Raw genomic sequence first — 20,390 nt, 5'->3', positions numbered from 1 at the left:
CAAGTCTCGGTAGGTTAAAGGTTGGTGATTGAGCTGAAATATTGTATATCTTATATATTTAGAATTAAAATATTTTATTTATTTTATTACATTATTATTGGTTTTATGTGAAAAAAATATTAAGATGAATAAATCCAAGTTGTGATTTAAATTGATTAATAGCATGTTTATGGTTAACTTTAGAACTTGTGATTTAATTGAACAATTTTTCTTTATATGCACAACACATATTTTTTTGATAAATATTTTATTATTATTATTTTATTTTATTTTATTTATCTATATATGCAGTGGTCAAAAGAAATGAAAGGATTTGAAGGCACGTGGCACGGATAGGGAGAATAACTCGTTATTGAGACTAGGAGAAGGGCATGACAACACATATATTCTAATTGGAACTTTGACCTGTGCCGCATTCATATTCAAGCCGCACAAAATATTATTCTCCTAGGGGGTATTCATTTCAACGCACACTACTTTTTCTTTGGGGGCATCTTCAGCCGCACACAATTTTAACTCTCTTGGGCATTTTCATGTCGCACGACCTGAGGGCTTTTCGTTCAGTCAAATTCAATTCAAGCCGCACATTTACATCTATTTCTTTGGGCATTTTGAGCGCCGCATGAATTTTCTCTCTTGAGCATTAACTCATTCAACCCAATACGGAATTATTAATTGGTAGAAGAGAAATTGCAGTGCCATTGAAGAGCTCTTTGAGGGGTCCAATTGCTGCTATAGTCCAACCTCCTTCACTGCTTTCAATCTCTATCTCTATTCATTTGGCTTGCTCTTTTCATTCCCTACTTTTTATTTAATTTCAATTTGAAATTTATGTTGCATTCTTGATATTTTTTACGTAAAAGTTCAGTCATTTTATTTGCTGTTTATTTTATTTTTCGTTTGGTATTTTTCTTGTTTCTTTAAGCTTTCATTAAATATGCACTACAATTGCATTTTAGATTGATTAAAGGTTAATTAGGACTTAAATAATTTCAGTTTATTATTTAATTTTTAGATTAATTAAAATTATTTAGTGTAGTTGAATCTTTAATTGTTAATTTTAATTTGTTAGTCTTTTATATTCCATTTCGACACTAAAAAAAAAAATCTCAAAGTATGAATCTAGTCTATGACTAGTGCCCTTTTTATTTTCATTGCACTCTTCCATTCATTGTATATACCACCATTTTTGTTTGTGAAACTTTTCATCATTTTATACAAGTTTGAATTTAAACAACTTTTCCCGAGGAGACGATCTAGGAATTTTATTCCTAATTATTACACGACATCCTTTTGCACTTGGGATAGCATTTGTGCTACTCATTTTTGAGTGAGTCAATTGGCCCAAGTTTGAGATAGAAGGCTTTTTGGACCCAACTTAGTGTAGATTTGACCCATGACCCAATTAGGTCAAAGTGAGCTTTTCAAGCCCCATCTTTGTGGATCTTGAGGTCTCTCATAATCCCTCAAAATATAGAAATAAAGGCCTCACATCAACTCACACCAAAAGCACATAAAACTTCCACTCACACTCTTTTAAGCCCAACAAGGCTCAAAGCCTTGTTTTGATTCTCTTCACTCTTCAAATTGAAGCCCAATGCACTATACCATGGGTTTCCTGAAGTCCATAGCTTACCCTAAGTAGTTCTTTGAACCCAAATTAAGTTTTGAAAATCGGTTAAGACCATTAATCAACTTACCCATGATTAGTGATCGTTCAACCTTGTTTTGAGCTTAAATTTGTTTCTTAATCTTTGTAACCTTCTTGATCTAAAATTTTCTTGTTCCATTATACCTCATTCTTAGACCATATCAGAACCCTAGATAATCCTCCACACATGTCTTTAAGAGAACTGACATGGCAAACCCCAAACTACACCAATTGGCACCCATGTGTGCTCTTTGTGTGCAATGGACTGTTTTGCCCTTAAGCCCAACCTTTTTGTGCCTCGTTCTTAAGGGTAATATGGTCCTTAAACACCTGATGAGATCCCTTTAAAACTAAACCAAGCCTTGGACAAGTTTAGTTTCAAGAACCAAACCAAAAGACCAAAACCGATTTCACCTTGGGTGCTAGTTGGATGGAAACTAAGTTGGTTGAGTTTCAACCTCCCATGCCACCTCCTTCACCACCCAATCCTTAAGAGGTCTTCATGGTCATCTTGAGCTTTGGATTCATTCTTTTCAGCCATAGAAAGCACAAAACCGACCAGGCCACAAAACCATTGAACCCATTTGCTTGTGTATGATGATTTTGCATTTTCTGCACCACGACCAAAACAGCTTCTGTAGGCTCAATGTAGCACCTGACTTGATGAATTCATGGTGATTTTAGGCCACTATTCCCCCTGCACAAGGTGACACAAGATGATGAAGGCAAATTTGAAAATTTCAGCTTCTTACACCACCACCCAAACCAGCCAATCCCCAAGGGCTTAGGCCAATGTCCCCTCCCCTTTGGCTGCCTACAAAAAGCCATTCACCCCCTCATTTCATCCAAAGCTCAAATCCAGTTCCTCTTAAGCATTTGAAAGCCATCTCTCCCTTAGTTCTTGAGAGAAATTGAAAGTGTGTGTGAGCTTGAGTGTTCTTGAAGTTCTTGGTGTTCTTGTGTTGGAAGCTTGAGTAGGCCACAAAATTTGTTAGTTTACTTGCCCTAGATCTTAGTTTACATATCAAGTCTTGTTTTCAAGTGTTAGAATAAATTTTGGTTAAGTTTAGATAAGGTTACCATACTTAATTCAAAGTCGGGTTCATTAAGAATTGTTTAAGAGTTTAAATTGTTTTTAGTGAAGATTTCGGTTATGGCATGTCTTAGTATTTTATGATATGATTTATTAATGTCTTAGAATGATCATGGAAGGTTTGATTTTGAAATTAGAGGCATGCTATGATAAGTTTTGATTCTACCTTGTGTTGATAATAAAGCATGCATGGTTTTTAATTAAGCTATGATTAAGGTCTGAAGTTTTGATTTATTCACCTAAGGTTGATCATTAAGCATATATAAAGCCTTGTGATTGGGATAAAAATGAAAATTCATGTTTTAGGTGAATTTAGGAAGGATGCCTTTATGATTTAGGTTAAGAGCATCATGCTTGATTAATGAAGGATTAGTGAAGATTAAGGTTTTAGCAATAATTAAGTGTTGGGATGAACTTGTTCACCCAGGAATTTGTTTCTACCATATAATTAAGGACTATAGTGATTATTTTTTATTAAAGAAAATGATATAAGTACGTATTCATAGGGATCAATAGTTGAAAGCACACTTAGGCATCAACTAGAGTGCATGCCACGGGTTGTGTGAATTTGAGCTAGTTTCACTTTGAATTTTACAATTCCAAATGTATAGATGGTTTTAGAATATGAAAAATATAAGGTCCATAAAGTTTGGTTAAATTTGAAGTTCGTTTGCAAATAGTGAAAATTTAGGACCTTAGTAGCAATTTTTGAGAGTTTCAGGATATTTTTGTAAATATTCATTTTTTAAGCCCTTTTGATTACGAACATCTCCCTATAGTAGTATAAATCCTAACTTAGTACAAATTTTATTTCAGCTACTACAACCTTTCAAAGCTTGTAAGTTGGCCTCTAACTTACACCTTGTTAAATTATTTATAATTTATTGATAAATGTCACATTCATGTCATAATTGTGATTTTGAGCATAAAATATCATTTTATATGATACATTGAGTGCATACTTACATGACATGTGATATTTTCACAAGTTTTAGCATATTGTATATAAATGTCATTTTCGCATGAAAGCTTGCTACATATGCACATGTCATTAAATATATTTTTTCAACATAGCTTGGAAAATAATTTTTCATGTCCCCAAAGGCTAGGATGGGAAATTATTATAGTGGAACTCATTTGTCCACTCTAGAGTGTTTAAGAATGGAGTGGTAATCCCTAGGTTGATGAAGAACAGTCAATGGGTTTCAAATGGGTTCTTTTTAAAGAACGTTAGAGCAAAATAAGATGTTATGACACTTAAGGCTAGTAGGTGTACATGTTATGACATTATGTTATATTACTAATGCATTGAGAACGAGTCTGTAGACAATGTAGTTTCAATGTGAGTTGTACTACGGTTATTGGTAGGTCCTCACAGTGCATATGAGCAACTGTGATGATACCACACGTTATGATATTACGATTAAGTATGAATTGCTAATAATAATGAAATGTTATGATATTTTAGCCAGTTAAGTGGAAAAATATTCTCTGTAAGAAAATGTGTCTCCAGTTTTTCTGAAAATGTTGAGGAATTTGGATGGGAGACATACATGGATTTTTTTTTTGTACTGCATCCTTCTCATATTTATCATTCATCATGCATAACTCATCTTTGTTCACTTTGATTGTTTAACTTATTGAGATTTCAAGTAAATTTCACCCCTTGTGGACTCACTATCATTCCACTGGAAATAATTGAAGTCGTGTCAAGACTCGTGGAGGACGGACTAGATGGAGTGATGGATCAGACTAATTAAGGAGGAGCCAGACCTAGAGAAAAGACTAGACCTTATCTTGATGTTTATAGCACTGACCCTTCATGCTCTAGAACACATAAAGCAGTTGATCTAGCCTTGAAGACTTTTTTCGATGATTAGTTGTACTAAGATTATGCAATCTTTTGGTTTGAACTCATAATGATTATTAATGAATTGGGATATTTTTAGTTATTCTGGCATAAGTTTCATTTTATCACCCTTAGTCTGCTGCGATTATAAGTTACATTCGTACATGACATTTAATCTGCAAGGCATCTTATAAGTGCAACTAGCAATGGATATTATTGCTCAAATTACTTGATTAAATTACTTTCAATGCATTGATTAAGAAATCATTATTAAATCGCTTGATTAAATTACTTTTACATATTATTAATTCCTCAAATTCATGTTATGAAATCATTATTCAACCTTTTAAATTTTGGAAATTTTATTGGGTCAAGAAAAATTAGACTTGGGCTTGATAAACCCTCAAACCCTAACCCAACCCTCTTTAAACTCCAAAATAAAGCCCACTTGTTTAAGGCCCCTTAAGGCCATGAATTTTGACAACATTGGTAGAGCTTCTTGATGGAGTCTCCCCCCACCCATGTCAGAACATCCTCTGCCCTTAACAGGCCCAAATAAGGGAGTCCCTTGATGTGACAGGAAAATCCACCTCACCCCCTCCCTTCTACACGGCAACAACAACAACCCATTTCCCACTCATTATTTGCACATTTTTGTGACCTAATCACCATCTATCAAGGTGTCACTCAAGCCCATAATTCACTTTTCATAAATGTACTAGGCATTCAAGTTATCCTTTCACTCATTTCACCCACTTTCATTTCCGTTCTTGTAGAAAACACTTAAAAGCTCTTTCGGCCAGTTTTCTGAGCCTTTTTGTGTGCAGTTTTTAAAGCCCTTGTAAGTATTTTCTCACAACTATTTCTCCATAAATATTTTTCTTCTTTGAGTACAATTTCTGTGGATACCTTTTTCTTTGATTGCATGGTCAATTGTTTAGTCAAAAGTTATTTTAACCAGAAAAAGGTCAATCTGGGCCGTAATCTAGATAATGTGTTGTATTTCAGAAAAAAAATCCATAATGTACCTTGTTCAAATAATAATTTATTATAATTTCAAACAGATATGCCTCCTAAACGCAAAAGAATACGTGAGCTATCTCCACCCCTTACTAACTCCCTGTGTGGTTCACTTGCTAACAATAGTGGGCCAACATCATCAAAACCAGAAGAAGGTACTTTATCACTTTATATCTATAAAATAAAATAATTTAATTAAAATATATGCTTTAATTATTGTATATATAGTTGTTGTAAACCAGCACTGAGTTAGAGGCCTACGAGGGGTGTCTGCATAGAGAAAGTAAGGAAAGTGTGTAAAATTAAAATTGATATACTTGATAATCACACTGGTGGCTCTGGGGATTCTGTAGCTTGGCTTCTTATGTTGGTACCATTACTCTCACGTATGCACCAATGGCTATATCCTCCTAGGCTAAAATTCCATAAGATGTGAAAAGCCACATCAAAAATTGTTGCCTGATAATAAGCTACTTTGTATAACATGTTAATTTAAATAACTTTTATATTTATACTAATTGTTTATAATTTTTTGAAGGAAGAGTTTGAACCAAAATTTTGGCCAGCGAGCGAATTGACTAACGGTTGAGGAACTGATATCGAATGCATTCCAAAGGTACAAAGGTCGATGCCATGCACACTATTATAAGTTCAGTACTATGACAGAGGCGCGTCAAATTCTATTCCGAGCAATGCCATCAAACAAATGGGAGAAAGTTTGTGATATGTTTGAAAATCCTGCTTATTAGGTAATTTTGCTACAATCTTTTTTTAATAATAGATGATAGATGTATTAAACATATAGTTATAATATTTTTCTTTAGTAACGGAGTACCATGAACAAAGAAAATAGATCAAATTTAATGATATACCATCATGCGAGTTCTCGATCTTTTCATCGCTTGTCTAAAAAAATATTAAGTTATTTTAGTCCCGTTAAATATTAACATATACACTTTTCTAATTTAAGTTTTGATATAGATTTTCATTTTGCAACAAGAAGAAAGTCATGCTGACTATGATCTAACCCAATTGTATGCTAAAACACATAAAAATTATATTGTGTTTGGAGCAATCATGAGGCAGGGGCAAATTATGTAAGTTTAAGTTTCTTTAATTCCATTGTCTAAAGATATTTTTGTTACCTATACTAACTTTAATGTTTTTTTTTTTTTGTAGGACAAGATGATATTTCTTAAGGAAACTACTGCAGATCCATCTGATGAATCATCTGTCAACAATGCTTAAATCCTTTATCAATTTCTTGGATCACATTCTAGATATTTAAGGGGCTTAGGACGTTGTGTGAAGCTATTCTCAATCCTCTTCTAAAGTCAGATCGAATGACCACAAGATTAAGGAATTAGAGGAAACTACACTTGAGATAGAACGATTAAGGTTGAAGAAAAAAGAGTTGTTGACCCGATTAGATCAAGCAGCAGATTTAAAGGTGAGATTAGAAGAGAGAATACAATTAAATAACAAAAAAAAAAATGTTTGAACAGTTCTAGTCAATGATGTCCTAAAACTCTATGCCAACACCACTACCACAATCATAATTCATTTAATTTTTTTAATTGCCTTTAGTTATGATGTTCATAAACACTTGAACAATTGATATATATAATTACAATTTGTGTAATATTAATATGTTCTTTTTAATTAAATTTTGATCTGTTTGACCAATACTGTTCGAACGGTAAATAACTCGTTCGAATGATGAATTACCATTTATGCATCCATTCGAACAAAAATAGACCCATTCGAACAAAAACAACCCATTTGAATGGTATCAGAGAAATACATTTCGTACATCCGTTCGAACAATAAAATATTTCTTCAAGTAACGTTATTATGCAAAACCCTCTTCGAACAGAAAATTTCTGAAAACAAAATGTCTATTCGAACGGGAAGAATTTATGTTCGAACAAAAGTTGCTTGAAAAATGTGTTGGTTCGAATGAACATGATCAATTAATATGGTTATTAGTTCAAATAAAATTTCATATTGTTCGAATAAAAGTGTCGGTTCGAACATAAATTTATTCATTCGAACGGAATTCTAAGACAACATTTTTTTGTCTAAAAACAAAAAAACCGTTCAAATGATTTCAACTGGTTCTACCCAACTTTGTCCCTAGAAGTACTTTTTAGAGATGAAAATTGATTTTGTCTATAAATACTTTCTGAGACGGTCTTTCGGAGGCAAAATTTTTTCATGTAATTTGAATTTTTTGAGACAAAATTTGTTGTCTTCAAAATTAAAACCAATTCTCTTGTAGTGAGTACTGCGAGCTTCCAGTATTCATCTTTTTACAGTTAACTGAGTCTGGTCCTCTAGATGTTTTACTGTAGATGATTTCAATTGTGACGTGGAACCCAATGGAAAAATAATTAATAGAGGGAGTAACAACGACTGGTGAAACAATAGTGTGCAAGAACTCTCAAATCTTTCAAATGTAGACACAAAATCTGTGCCCACCAAGGCACTTCTCTTTCTCATTCCAGCTACCAGGTCCAGTTGATCACCAACAATGTTCTGGTTCCTTCGGGATTGATGGGATTTTGGAAGGAATTGTGAAGAAGAGGTGACTAACAAGTCCTACTCTTTTAGTCGAGAGCTTAAGAAGGAAAAAAGGAGCTTTAGAAAGAACATGATTCCGTGTGATGTTTGCCTGTGATTTTGCAGATATATGACCCTACCCTAGAACCCTAGATAGAGCCATGCATAGAAGAATGAATTGTGATGTTTGCCCCAAATATACAGATTTCCTAGTTTTTGTTGAGTCGAGTGTCTTCCATGATAATGTAGAATCATGCGTTACTCTCAGGATATGCTCAGATCTCTATTTTTAACAATATTAAGAATTATGTCTATGTATGTGAGAAACATATTCACTTTCTAAAGCTGAGGTATGGCCTGCTTTTAGAAATTTTCTGCATGAATTGAGACCAATTCTTCCATTATATACGTATTCAACTCCACCTCCATGCACATTCACAATAACTACACTTGTCACATGCCGGAAAAGAATAAAGAAGCTCATGCTTGTGACCAGCAAGGATGAAGCTGTTGGAAAGCAAACCACGTTGGAGATAAGGATGAACTCAAGTTCATCACAATACAATGAGAAGCCATTACGTAGACAACCACAAATAGAAAATGGGAATGTGCCTACCTTGGATCAGTGAGTGTTCCGCCGTGTGGTGAAATGATTGCTTTTTTCTTTCCTAGCAATTCAACACAAAATTTGTAAAGAAAACTGCTGCACAAAAGGTAACGTAAACTGTAAAATGGAGAGAAGATTGGACTTACACACGCATCACATTTTTTCATCATTCTTGATCATTCTGTCATGTTTTATCCAGGAAGGAACACCAATATTACGGATTTTGGACTTTTCATGTGCTCTATGTGTGGTATGTATTTTAAATCTCGTTCAGTTTTAAATTTGTCGTTTATTAACAGAGGATGGGGTTGTCAACCATGACAAAGAACCCAACAGAGAGAGAAGATGGAGAGTGGAGATGAAGGTGACTGGGCGGAGGAGATGGCTTTGAAAGCATAAAATATCTTGTTGTTTAATCAGATGCACACAATTTTTTCGTATCAATTTTTAATTGGTGGGTGTAAACATGCTAATAATAATAATAAAAATAAATGCTTTGAATTTTAGACTTCTTGATGTCTGATGATGATCTGAATTGGAAATGATCAACAATTATGTTTGTCAATGCAGATATCATTCCCTTGAAAACTACCAAACTCCGTGAAATCAATGATGTTTTCATATTTGCCAAGAAACGGTTCAACAAAGAATAAGATAGCGCCTCCCCCAATCTTGTGATATTATTATAATCACCACATCATGAAAATTCCTAGCAGCCCATTTTTTTTAGGCATTTTATTGAATGGGTTCCTTGCATAGCTGGAAAGGCTGGGACGGAGCTCCCCAAGGTATGACCATAATAGTATCTTATTAGCTGATAATCGAAAATAGTAGTCTAAATGACAGGAAGCCACATGCGCTCCCTTAAATCAAATTTGAGCTATAACTTAGAACCCAACCCAATTAGAGAGTTCAATGAACTTAAGTAGTGGTTACTACCATTAGTTTAAGGTGAATCTATATTCGAGCTTAATTAGGATATAGTACATGCCTAACCATTTGTGAGTAAGCTAAAGATCATTGAGCACCACCCTTGATATTTATATTTACACTATAAGGAAGGCTCTACATTCCGAAACTTTCTTGCCTTTTGAGTTTTAAACCTGCTATGGTCTTTGATGGGCCCCAAGGTGGACCGAGTTTTAAAGATCCATTTTAAGTTTCATGTGGGCCAATCACAAGATCATGAGCTAAGAAGATTGATGAAGCAATGCAAGGATTGGTGCAATCCATTTAGAATGAGACTAGTAAGAGCCCAACATTCAATATGAGCTTAAGAGAAGGAGATCCAGTTTTCATTCATGTGATACGCTATGGAAGATACGGCTTGGGCCTATTGTTATTGAAGGCCATAGACTTATTTATTTCATTAAAATAGTTTATTTTATTAGTCATAGGAATTAATCTAAAATAATTGAGCTTGGGGATGTCCAGCCCACACATCTTATTTCTAATGCACTAGGATTTTTGGGAAGACCTTGTATTTTGGCCAATGGCTTATTTGGAAAGTTATTATTTTATTTGAACTAGGGTTTAAAAGTTACTGTAGCACGGCACTGTTCACGCTACTGTACCAGCGGCAACTAGGGCTTTTAGGGATTGTTTATTTAAATCGCTTGTAGCCTCATTTGAGTAGATTAGACATTATTGAAATTGATGAATTTTATTAATTGTGAGTTGAGTTTATCTCTTCTTATTCTTGATTGAACGTTTGAACTTATCAAAGGTAAATCACAACTTTTGTGGTGTTCTTCCTTTGTAATCTGGGTTCTTGAGATGGGTTTTTCAACAGGTTTAGATTTTCATATAATCTAGGTTCTTGAAACAATTTCTCATCGGGTCTAGATTCCTCCATCCAATAGACTTGATATTGGCTTTCTTGGATTTGTTTTTCCAATATTATTATTGAGTCTCAAAGAGAGTCGATTGAGGTTCACATCAGTCTTGGTAGGACATCCACCATAGAGGTGGCCTAAGAACAAACAAATAAATGGCATAAAAATAAGATTAATCCCTTGATTATTCTTAAACTCGCCCAAGAGTCAAGACAAGTATTTACTTTAATTGGTTCCTTACTTAAAAGGGAAAGTAATTCTTTGGTTCCTTGGATGGTAGCACGTCACCTCTAATTCTAGTTATGGAGAAAAGGTACACGCAAGGAATTAGTTCAACAATGCACCACGACAACCACTTTGTCTTTTGAGTTTTAAACACTGCTAGCTATGGTCTTGGTAGGCCATCCACCATCTAGGCGACCTAAGAACAAACGAATAAATGTCATAAAAGTAAGATTCATCCCTTAATTATTCTTAAACTCACCCAAGACAAGTACTTACTTTAATTGGTTTCTTACTTAAAAGGGAAATCAATTCTTTGGTTCCTTGGATGACAACACGTCACCTCCAATTCTACTTATGGAGAAAAGGTATACGCAAGGAATCAACTCAACAATGCATCTTGGCAACCACTTTGTCTTTTGAGTTTCAAACATTGCTATGGCCTTGGTAGGCCATCCACCATCGAGGTGGCCTAAGAACAAATGAATAGATGACATAACAATAAGATTCATTCATTGATTATTCTTAAACTCTCCTAAAACAAGTATTTACTTTAATTGATTCCTTACTTAAATGGGAAAGCAATTCTTCGCTTCCTTGGATGGCAGCACGTCACCTCCAATTCCACTTATGGAGAAAATGTACACGTAAGGAATTAGCTCAAGAATGCACCACAGCGACCACTTTGTCTATTTTTCTCTCTCTTTCTTTTTCTTTTTCTTTAGTCCCTTAATTTTGGTTTTAGCCCACCAAATGCGCTAACTCATATATTTTTATTTATTTATTTATATTTTTTCATAATGGTTAAGTAAGTGACTGTTTATAAATTTATTTATCTTTTAAATGGTTAATGATGTTTAAAAAAATACTTAAGAAAAAAGAAAAAAAAAAATCATTTAGTAGTCACCCTACTAGCATTTTCTCAAAGAATATCATTTTGAAAAAGTTACACGCGATGCCAAAGACAAAGCAAACATACATAGAGGAATCCATTTGTGTGTGGCTTTCGTCGTTTTGAAGTGTTTTGACAAAGTGGCCACGTATGTAGTCAACACTTCTCAGCATATTTCACAACTATTTATTAATTTATTATTACTTTTCACCTATTTTTTCCTACAATTCATTACTTTTTGCTATTATTCAATATTCTATTATTACTTTTCACCTACTCTTTAACTACTATTCACAACATATCTCAATACTTCTCAATACCCAAACCCAACCTTAATCTTTCCTTCCATATATATAGCAGCAATAATATGTGAGTGAAATTGGGAGCTTTCATTTAAATTCTGATAAAGCCAAAATCTGATTTATGTTGATGCTTATATGATTTGTGTATGATTTCTTTCCCCTTAATTTCTTTTGATTTGTCTCTTTCTTATATTCTGTGAAATATTGTATATATGCTGAAACATACATGTTGGAACTCATATTAATTCTGTAACATGTTAGGTTCTGTTTAGCTAATATTATTTATACTTTAATTTGTATGCATGAAAGCATGTGCAAGATTTTTAGTTTAAAATGATAATTGTCTTCTTTTGATGTAGGGAATTAATTCAGGTTGAACGCTATGTTCTTTGAGATAAAGAAGTACCAGCAACAATCCGAAATTTGTTCAAGGCATTTGAGGTAAAGAAGTAGCAACAATGGTACGGTCACTAGCGGAGAGAATTAGGGCAAGATTACTCAATACACTTGTGGGACGATGTCGACATTTTAAGTTGATCTTAAATGAAGAGATAAAAAAGGATGGTAAAATACATTATTGTAAAGTGTGCGAGCATCGAGTAAGGGGTCCTAATTACAGTTGCGAGAAGTGCATCAACTACGTCATTCATAAATCATGTGGCGAACTGTCCCAAGAGATGCAGCATCCGTTGCACCCGGAACATACCCTTGAGCTCATGATCCATCCAAAATTTCGGCAAATAAAATGCCATGACTGCGGTGAAAAATGTGAGGCTACACATATGAATGTTTTCACTGCAATTTTTATCTTGATAAAAAATGTGCTCTTCTCCCCCTCACCATAAAAGCTGAAAGTCATGACCATCATTTGATCCTCCTTCGAAAATCATTGTCGTTCACTTGCGATACTTGTGGGAAAGAAAGCAAGTGCATGTCCTACTTTTGTATCACCTGCTCATTCATAGTTCACACGCAATGCGCTCTCTTTCCATCGACTCTCAAAATAACACATCACCACCATCCTCTGAGTCTGAACCTCAAATACTCTCCTCAGCTCAACCAATCCGAAAGCCGGCAAATATGGAAACTCTGTGTTAGAAAGGTGGACATAAAATACAAAGCTTATTACTACTCGAGTTGTGATTTTGCTGCACATTCTCGTTGTGCTGCAAAAATCGACATCAGGGATGAAACATTTGACCCGGAATTCAAAGATGATCAGCCTATTGAGACCCACCTTCTTGGGCATTATGAATCGACTGACACATTAGCTCAAATTGTCGACAAGATCAACCTGGGAAACAGAAAAGCTAAAATCATCACAGAGATCAAACATATGTGGCATGAACATCACTTAAAGCTTGCAGTTGAGCTAGAGAACAATGAAAAATGCAACGGGTGTGAGCAGTATCTTTCCTCTCCGCATTATTGTTGTTTGCAATGCAAGTTCTTTCTTCACAAATCTTGTGCTGATTTACCCAGAAAAAAATTACACCCACTCCATAAACATCCGCTCACCCTCCTCCCAAACAAATCTCAGAATGAATATGGTCCTGAAATCTTTTCTTGTAATGCTTGTAAACGTTTGTGTAATGGGTTCATATACAATTGTGATGACTGCCGCTTTCAGCTTGACGTCCCTTGTAGTTTGATACGAACCAAATTTATCCATGATGGTCATGAGCACCCACTTTTTCTTTTGAGCACAGGCTACGAAGGTCGTGGCATATGTACCTCCTGTGGCATATTTGGAAGTCGAATCATACGTTGTGCTGATTGTAACTTTTCTATCGACTTGGACTGTGCTACTCTACCACTTACCACAAAATATGGGCACTATGAGCAACCATTCATACTCTCTTACACCGTTGAGGATGACTGTGCTGACTATTATTGTGATATTTGCGAGAACGAGCGGGACCCGAAGCATTAGTTCTACTATTGTGCAGATCTCCATTTTGCTGCTCATCCAAAATGTATTCTGGGGAACTATCCACTTATCAAGTTTGGGCGCACTTATATATATGACGTCCATAGCATCCTCTCACTTTTTTTGAGAGGACCACGGATCATGGCATTTTATTTGCTGAAATTTTGGATGGATCATGAGCTCAAGGGTATCTTCTCTTGGGATAGTTCGCCACATGATTTATGAATGACGTAGTTGATGCACTGCTCGCAACTGTAATTAGGACCCCTTACTCGATACTCGCACACTTGATTTTACTAATGCCTCTTCGTGTGTTGCATAACCCAAGTAAATTTTATGAAGCTGGTAGTGAAAGTCATTGAACTTCTTGCCAAGGTTTTTCTCGACCATCTCGCGATGATTCCTTTTGCTCCAATCTAGAATGAAATCAGCCTACAACATCAAACCAAAAGGCATCAGTCCATAGACATAAAGATCATAGACAACATCTTTTAAAATATGACTGGAAGTTAGTTTATTTTCCCATTTTAATGAATGTAGCTCAATACCCGGACACGATTGATCAGCTCCTCTTTTTCTTGTGTATCTACAGCATCCCAAGTATTTTGAACCATGGTTGCATGATGCTTGATAATCCATCTTACCCTTGTTGTAAAGAACACCGCATTCTCACATGATGGTGCCCTCTCACCATCATTAATCTTCAAAGGAATGAGACCATGCTTACGAAGCTTCATAAACTCAGTGCACCCAGCTGGTCCATGACACCTCCGCATTGGTAGTTTCCTGCATTGACATCAAGCCATCATTCACAAACAAATAAGAATCACTAAACCAACTACTGGGTCCAGAACCACACATCTCCAACGTACATGACCATTTTCCCTATAAAGAATTAGTTAAATGTCTACTCACATTATTATCACTGGATTTAGTCTTTTTTTGCAGACTCATTTAACCTCTAAACCTGTTTGATAGTTAACAAAACCCAGCGATAATGCCATTGGCTTGGTTTATCTGATCAATGTGCACTTTGAATAACATTATGGTAAAAACAAAAAAGCTACTTGAACCAGTTAACTTCAACAAGCATATTCAACGTCTGAGACAACTTCTTCAGGATTTGTTTCTGGCTAAACAAACAATTAATTTTCATGATCATGTTCTCAGCTTTTAAACAAAACAGACACATCAAAGGTCATGTTTTCAGCTAATTAAGTAATCATTTAGCTTGATCAGTTTGTATTTGAACCCAATTTCCTGAGATTGATGTAGCTAGCAGTAGTAAATCAAAGTGTGGTTAGGAATTGATATCATCGTTAGTGTTTCCTGCCTTTCACTATCTTTAGAATTTTTATATACATTCTATGGACCTTCACGAAGTGTTAAATAAGTGGGGAATGAATTAAGAAATTCAAACCAGTTTAAGACTCAACCTAAAGAGAAACTTGCAGGGAACATTGTATGTTGAATACAACTAAAAATAAATCTTGCAGCGTGCATACCAACTTGTACATTGTCCAACCACCTCATAAAACAATAAATATTGTAAAAAAAATCTGAGAGCAATGAATAATAAATTCCTTGTAATTTCCACCAAAACAATACTTATTACCATTGTTCTCAGGCCTTGTATTTGGACCATTGCTAATTTCAGGAAACTCAGTACCAAAAACCATCTCTGGGGGCTGTGTTGAGTCATCCGATGATGAGCTTTGCTGCACCATTTGTGTCCACCTACTAGGTTGCGACTGAGGTGTTGGACCACTCCATGTGCTCCCTTCACTTGTGCGTATGCAAGTTTCTAGCATTCGGGCATGTCCACCAAGTCCTCTTCTTGTTCCTCTCATGGCCAACCGAACTTACAATTGATCGGAAATCGATTCTATATGCGACTAATGAAAAATGGAACTGTCATGTGAAAAGACAGTTTAAATAGGGTCATATTCGTGAAAATTGCAGCATTTCCACAGTTTACTACACTATACCAGATGCAAGTCCCAATTTCTGCTATGAACCCAAAATATTAGATATTAATACATACCTGCATATTTTTTGGGGGTTAAGTCGCAGAGCTCCTATACTTTGAAAAGCATGAAATATAACATTTTTTATAAAACGTTCACTGAGCATTCTTGTGTTGGACTCTACGCATTTGTTGTTCACAGTCAATTCAGAGTTTTTTTGTTTTTTTATAGGCTCAGGTTAAAATGATTGTTGTACTTGGGGAACTTGGTGGACGAGATGAGTATTCGCTAGTGGAAGCCCTGAAGCAGGGCAAAGTATCCAAACCAGTGGGCCAATCAGGGGGCTAAAAGTGGTGGTGAGATGGAGTCTGCTCAAGTCAAAAATCAAGCACTAAGAGAAGCTGGAGCTGTTGTACCCACATCATATGAAGCCTTAGAAGTTCCAATTAAGGAAACTTGAAAGAAACTAGTTAGTTCTGTGTATCATGAGCATCAGCCTATAAATAACCTCCTCCACACTCCCTCCAAACCCACAAAGAAAGAAAAAAAAAAATCTCTTCCTTCTCTTAGCTAGGCTCTGCATTTGGATATAATTATATATTTTGTATTTTAATTTATTGTTAGGTTGAAGAGGGAAAGACTATGCCGGTAAAAAGAGAATAAGTAGTGGCATCCACAAGAAGCTACTTATTATAATAAGTAGTGGAGATTTTTTTGAAAGAGATGGTAGGAAGATACATACCGTGATCTCTTAGTGCTTAAAGGTGAGTCTGAATATCATTCAACATCTCCAAGGCCTCCAAATTCCCTCCAATTTTGCCACCCATGTCTAAGCAGATTTCTCTGAAGAAAAAAAACGCTCAACTTTCTGTGTACTGCTTTCGTGTAGTGGACTGAAGTGACTTGTATCTGGTATAGTGTTTTAAAAGTTTGGCTGATTTCCCTCCAATTTTGACTTCTAGATATTTGGTGATCCCGCGTATTACTAACTTCCCATCAAGAATAGATCTTCCACTATTGATGATCCTTTGGTGGGACCCTCCATTGAAACGGTACATCAACCATTTTCCCAAAAACTGAAGTAACAATTCTTTACTATGTACAAAACTTGATTATATTGAAACCAGGCCCTTCAAAGTTATACCATTTAAACTGGATATAAAGTTGATCATTAAATTAGATATATAAAAAAATATACTGGCTACTATGTTGGATTCTCTAGTGTTTAATTCCTATAATTTAATACTAAAAAATATAAAATTACACTTGGACAATTATCAAGATCATTTTTATATTTCACCATATATGTTATTCACTGACCCAAGCTCTATAAATTTCGTATGCTATTTTTTCCATAAATTTTTATAGATTCCGATACCTTTTCATAATAAAAGGGAATTAACATATGTGCATTTGATGCAGGAGAATCCGAGTCAAATCATGTTAAGTAGTCTCGAGCCAGATTTTTGCCAATGATTACTTCTTCCCTTACTATATAATTTTGGAATGATTATTAGAATTTTGCTACTTTTGGAGAAACTTTTGTCTCTTATCGAGTTACAATTATAATGGCCTGGCTTGTGAGCTGGTTATTGACATTCTCTGATTTGATAATTTTGATGACAAACATTTTATCTGTGTTATAAGGACAATTCTCTTATTCTCTTTTCAAAAATTATCTATTGAAACTAGTCTAGCTAATAATTGTCTTTCTATCTAGCGTTAGCATGCCACCTTTGTATAGAAACTAAAAAAAAACATACATCACCCATTGGTTCCAAGTTGAACCCGGTATTTTTTTTTTTAAGCCTACATATTATGGATATTTTTTTTTGTTTAAGTAGCATTCAAACTCTGTTTATTCAATTATATAAAATAAGATTGTTTATATTGTTTATAAAATAATATAACAATGTTTATATGATAAGCACATATAACAGCATTTATATGATATTGATGTAGCATAAGATATTGATGTAGCATTAGCTACTGATTTTATAAAATCAATTCATGAAAAATGAAATGAAATCAAATTGAGAATATGGTCTTTCCAAAAGACAATCCGTCATGCAATAAATAGGTCCTTCCTATATACATAAAAGACGTAAAAGTTGATAGTGTAGAACTGTGATGGTAAGTGTTAAATAAGCATATATAACATCTCCATGAAAGTGGGTATCACCACATCACAAATCGGGTTGTTCATCAATCATCTCAAGATGTTGGAAGTATATGGAGGCTGCCAGCCTCAAATTTGAATGTTATTGTTTCCCAAAAAACAGAGCAAGTTGAAGTGGTCCATATGGAGGGTAGTGGTCCATATGCATACAATTTCCAAGAATCTCACCATTTTTTCAGGAGGATACATTTTGCATCTTCACAAGGAATGATCACCATCTATTAGTCTTAGGACTGATCTTTAATTTCCAAGAATCCCAAGATCAAGTACATATTCACTCAGAAAAGTTGATTTTACCGGAAGTATTTCATACACATAACATATACAAAATAATATGTTTTGTTTCCAAGGTATTGTCACCTGACCAGAGTAGATAATTGAGCTTGTGTTATATCAGACAGAAAAAGTTCCAGACTGATCATCATCCAGATATTCAAACTCTTCCATTACAAATATTCAAGTGAAATGTCTTGTTCAATTAGCTTCTCTATCAATTTAAGCTTATACTAGGCCATAAACTTGGCAGCATTGTGGACTTCACTTATCTTCCCCACCAGTTTATTCATGCAATAAACTCAGTAGCACTGTGGAAAAAGAAGGATGCAATGTGTGAGCAAATAAATAAATGGAGTGGAAATAAATAATCAACTAAATATAATAAATCGAGTAGAAATTAGCAATGTTTTGAATTCATACAGCTCATTTCCTTATCACAAACCTTAGCCATGCACACAAAATCTCCAACAGGTACAATAGCAGAAAATAGGAAGACAAGCGACTTGTAGCTGATCTTGCTAGGCAGATCATAGACATGAATTAATAAAGTTATTTCTCAGAACCATACGGCCATGTTTCCCATCTGGTGGAAATATTTAATGACACCTTCAAGTGGTATGAATGAAGTTAATAACATCATGTTAATCGACCATTCATTCTTGTACTAATTGGAGAGCCGTAATTCTTTTTACCAAAGCTTAAAAACATATAAGTTTGTACACCAAATTATCAACATCGGCATATTACACTAATAAAAATTAAAACGAACCCCACATGTAAAGATTCAATTAATAAAACTGTGCTACATTACCTATTTTCATTTATTATTCAACACCAAGTTTAGACTAGAATATAAGTTGGTAACGCATGCAATATGTGAAACCTAGGCAATGTGAGTGGAAAATGTTAAACAATTGCTAGGCGAAAAAAAAAAAAAAAAAAAAACAAACAAATCCATGTGATGTTTGAAAGGTAGGATGAAACACACGGATATGTTTACAACATACCAACTAGGTTCCTGGTACTTTTGGTCAATGTAAATTATCCACTTTGACCGTTTGTGATGAGCTAATTATTTATTTCTCTTGTGTATGACCATGAAACGTGTGGAGATGAGGGTACAAATTTCATTTGGGATCTAGATTATGGTTTTCATGCTCTGGAATCAGTACTTAAAGTTGCTGATTCCACATTTTAATATATCTATATATATGTCATTGTTTAGGGTTGCGGTCAAAACATAGCAACCACGAAAGTTGTGAGAACCATCTAAGAAATACGGCATAGAGCATTGACTACATTAACTATTGGTTGGTCACCCAAAACAACATTCGCCAAACCTCCCAAAACTTCAAATTAATTATAAATCAGCATCTAAAAACTGATCAAAACCCATCCTTCAGCATCAAAAAGTTTCTAATGTAGATAAGGCACAACATTTTCTAACAGATTCGCAATCCATTTAAACTACTATCTGAATATTTTTATGTAAATGACTTTACCTTTCACTTGCAAATGAACCCAAAAAAAAAAAAAAAAAACTAGATAACTGCATATACCCAAAACAGAAAGAGATAGACATGGAATGAAGGAGAGAAATACCACACAGATTGAAAGGAGAGGAGATAGCTTGCTGAAATAGAGACCGAGTGGAGAAGCCGTGCACGACGGTGGGACATGATTGGGCAGCCTATAGAGAGAGAGGGACTAAGTGAAAGTTAGAGAGAGAAAGAGAGAGACAGACGGTGAATTGAGCGTAAGCGAGATGGAGGAGACTTACTGGCTAGGCGAGGAGGCTACGGCATGCGGCACACGGCGTCGTCGTTTTCTCAGACCATTTTCGACGTGAAGGCCGTCATGGACTGACAAAGGGGATTTTACTAAGTTTCCGTGGTGAAGGCAAGGTGGTTAGGCACGGTTGGTGATTTATTGGTGGTGGAGGCTCACAATAGCTGTAGGAAAAATGGGTGGAAGACAGAGAGAGAGTATCGGCGCCTTTGGGTTT

The 20,390-nt window shown here is 35.0% G+C and overlaps 2 protein-coding genes across 7 annotated transcripts; one reads left to right on the top strand and one right to left on the bottom strand.

Annotated features, from left to right (window-relative positions):
- Nucleotides 1–12,520: 12,520 nt before the first annotated feature.
- LOC122319380 lies at nucleotides 12,521–20,100 on the bottom strand. Of its 6 annotated transcripts, none has more exons than XM_043137429.1 (4): nucleotides 19,988–20,100; nucleotides 15,579–18,693; nucleotides 14,512–14,750; nucleotides 12,521–14,395 (listed from the first exon to the last, which is right to left on the bottom strand). In XM_043137429.1, the coding sequence occupies exons 2-4, from the start codon at nucleotides 15,811–15,813 to the stop codon at nucleotides 14,222–14,224; spliced, it is 648 nt and encodes a 215-aa protein (XP_042993363.1). In that variant the 5' UTR covers nucleotides 15,814–18,693; nucleotides 19,988–20,100; the 3' UTR covers nucleotides 12,521–14,221. The 6 variants fall into 6 exon arrangements, with proteins under 6 accessions (XP_042993363.1, XP_042993368.1, XP_042993366.1 ...); XM_043137434.1 differs by having other exon boundaries at nucleotides 15,579–15,858; nucleotides 19,988–20,089; XM_043137432.1 differs by lacking the exon at nucleotides 19,988–20,100 and having other exon boundaries at nucleotides 15,579–15,874; nucleotides 16,008–19,808.
- On the top strand, nucleotides 12,965–13,966 carry LOC122319379. Its single transcript, XM_043137426.1, has one exon. It carries the CDS (start codon nucleotides 12,965–12,967, stop codon nucleotides 13,964–13,966), a length of 1,002 nt encoding a protein of 333 aa, XP_042993360.1.
- Nucleotides 20,101–20,390: the final 290 nt, after the last annotated feature.

This window comes from Carya illinoinensis, chromosome 8 (genome assembly GCF_018687715.1).
Source record: "Carya illinoinensis cultivar Pawnee chromosome 8, C.illinoinensisPawnee_v1, whole genome shotgun sequence".
Classification (NCBI taxonomy): domain Eukaryota; kingdom Viridiplantae; phylum Streptophyta; class Magnoliopsida; order Fagales; family Juglandaceae; genus Carya; species Carya illinoinensis.
Note: the sequence above shows the minus strand (reverse complement) of the source record. Positions and strands in the feature narration are given on the sequence as shown.

What these genes read in the sequence shown, in the direction of transcription:
- LOC122319379 (XM_043137426.1), top strand. Translation starts at nt 12,965, where the DNA reads ATGTCCTACTTTTGTATCACCTGCTCATTCATAGTTCACACGCAATGC.
- LOC122319380 (XM_043137429.1), bottom strand. Translation starts at nt 15,813, where the DNA reads ATGAGAGGAACAAGAAGAGGACTTGGTGGACATGCCCGAATGCTAGAA. An exon ending in TACAAGGCCTGAGAACAATG is followed by an intron (nt 14,751 to 15,578) that starts GTAATAAGTATT and finishes GATGTCAATGCA; the next exon opens with GGAAACTACCAATGCGGAGG. An exon ending in AGCTGATCAATCGTGTCCGG is followed by an intron (nt 14,396 to 14,511) that starts GTATTGAGCTAC and finishes TTGATGTTGTAG; the next exon opens with GCTGATTTCATTCTAGATTG.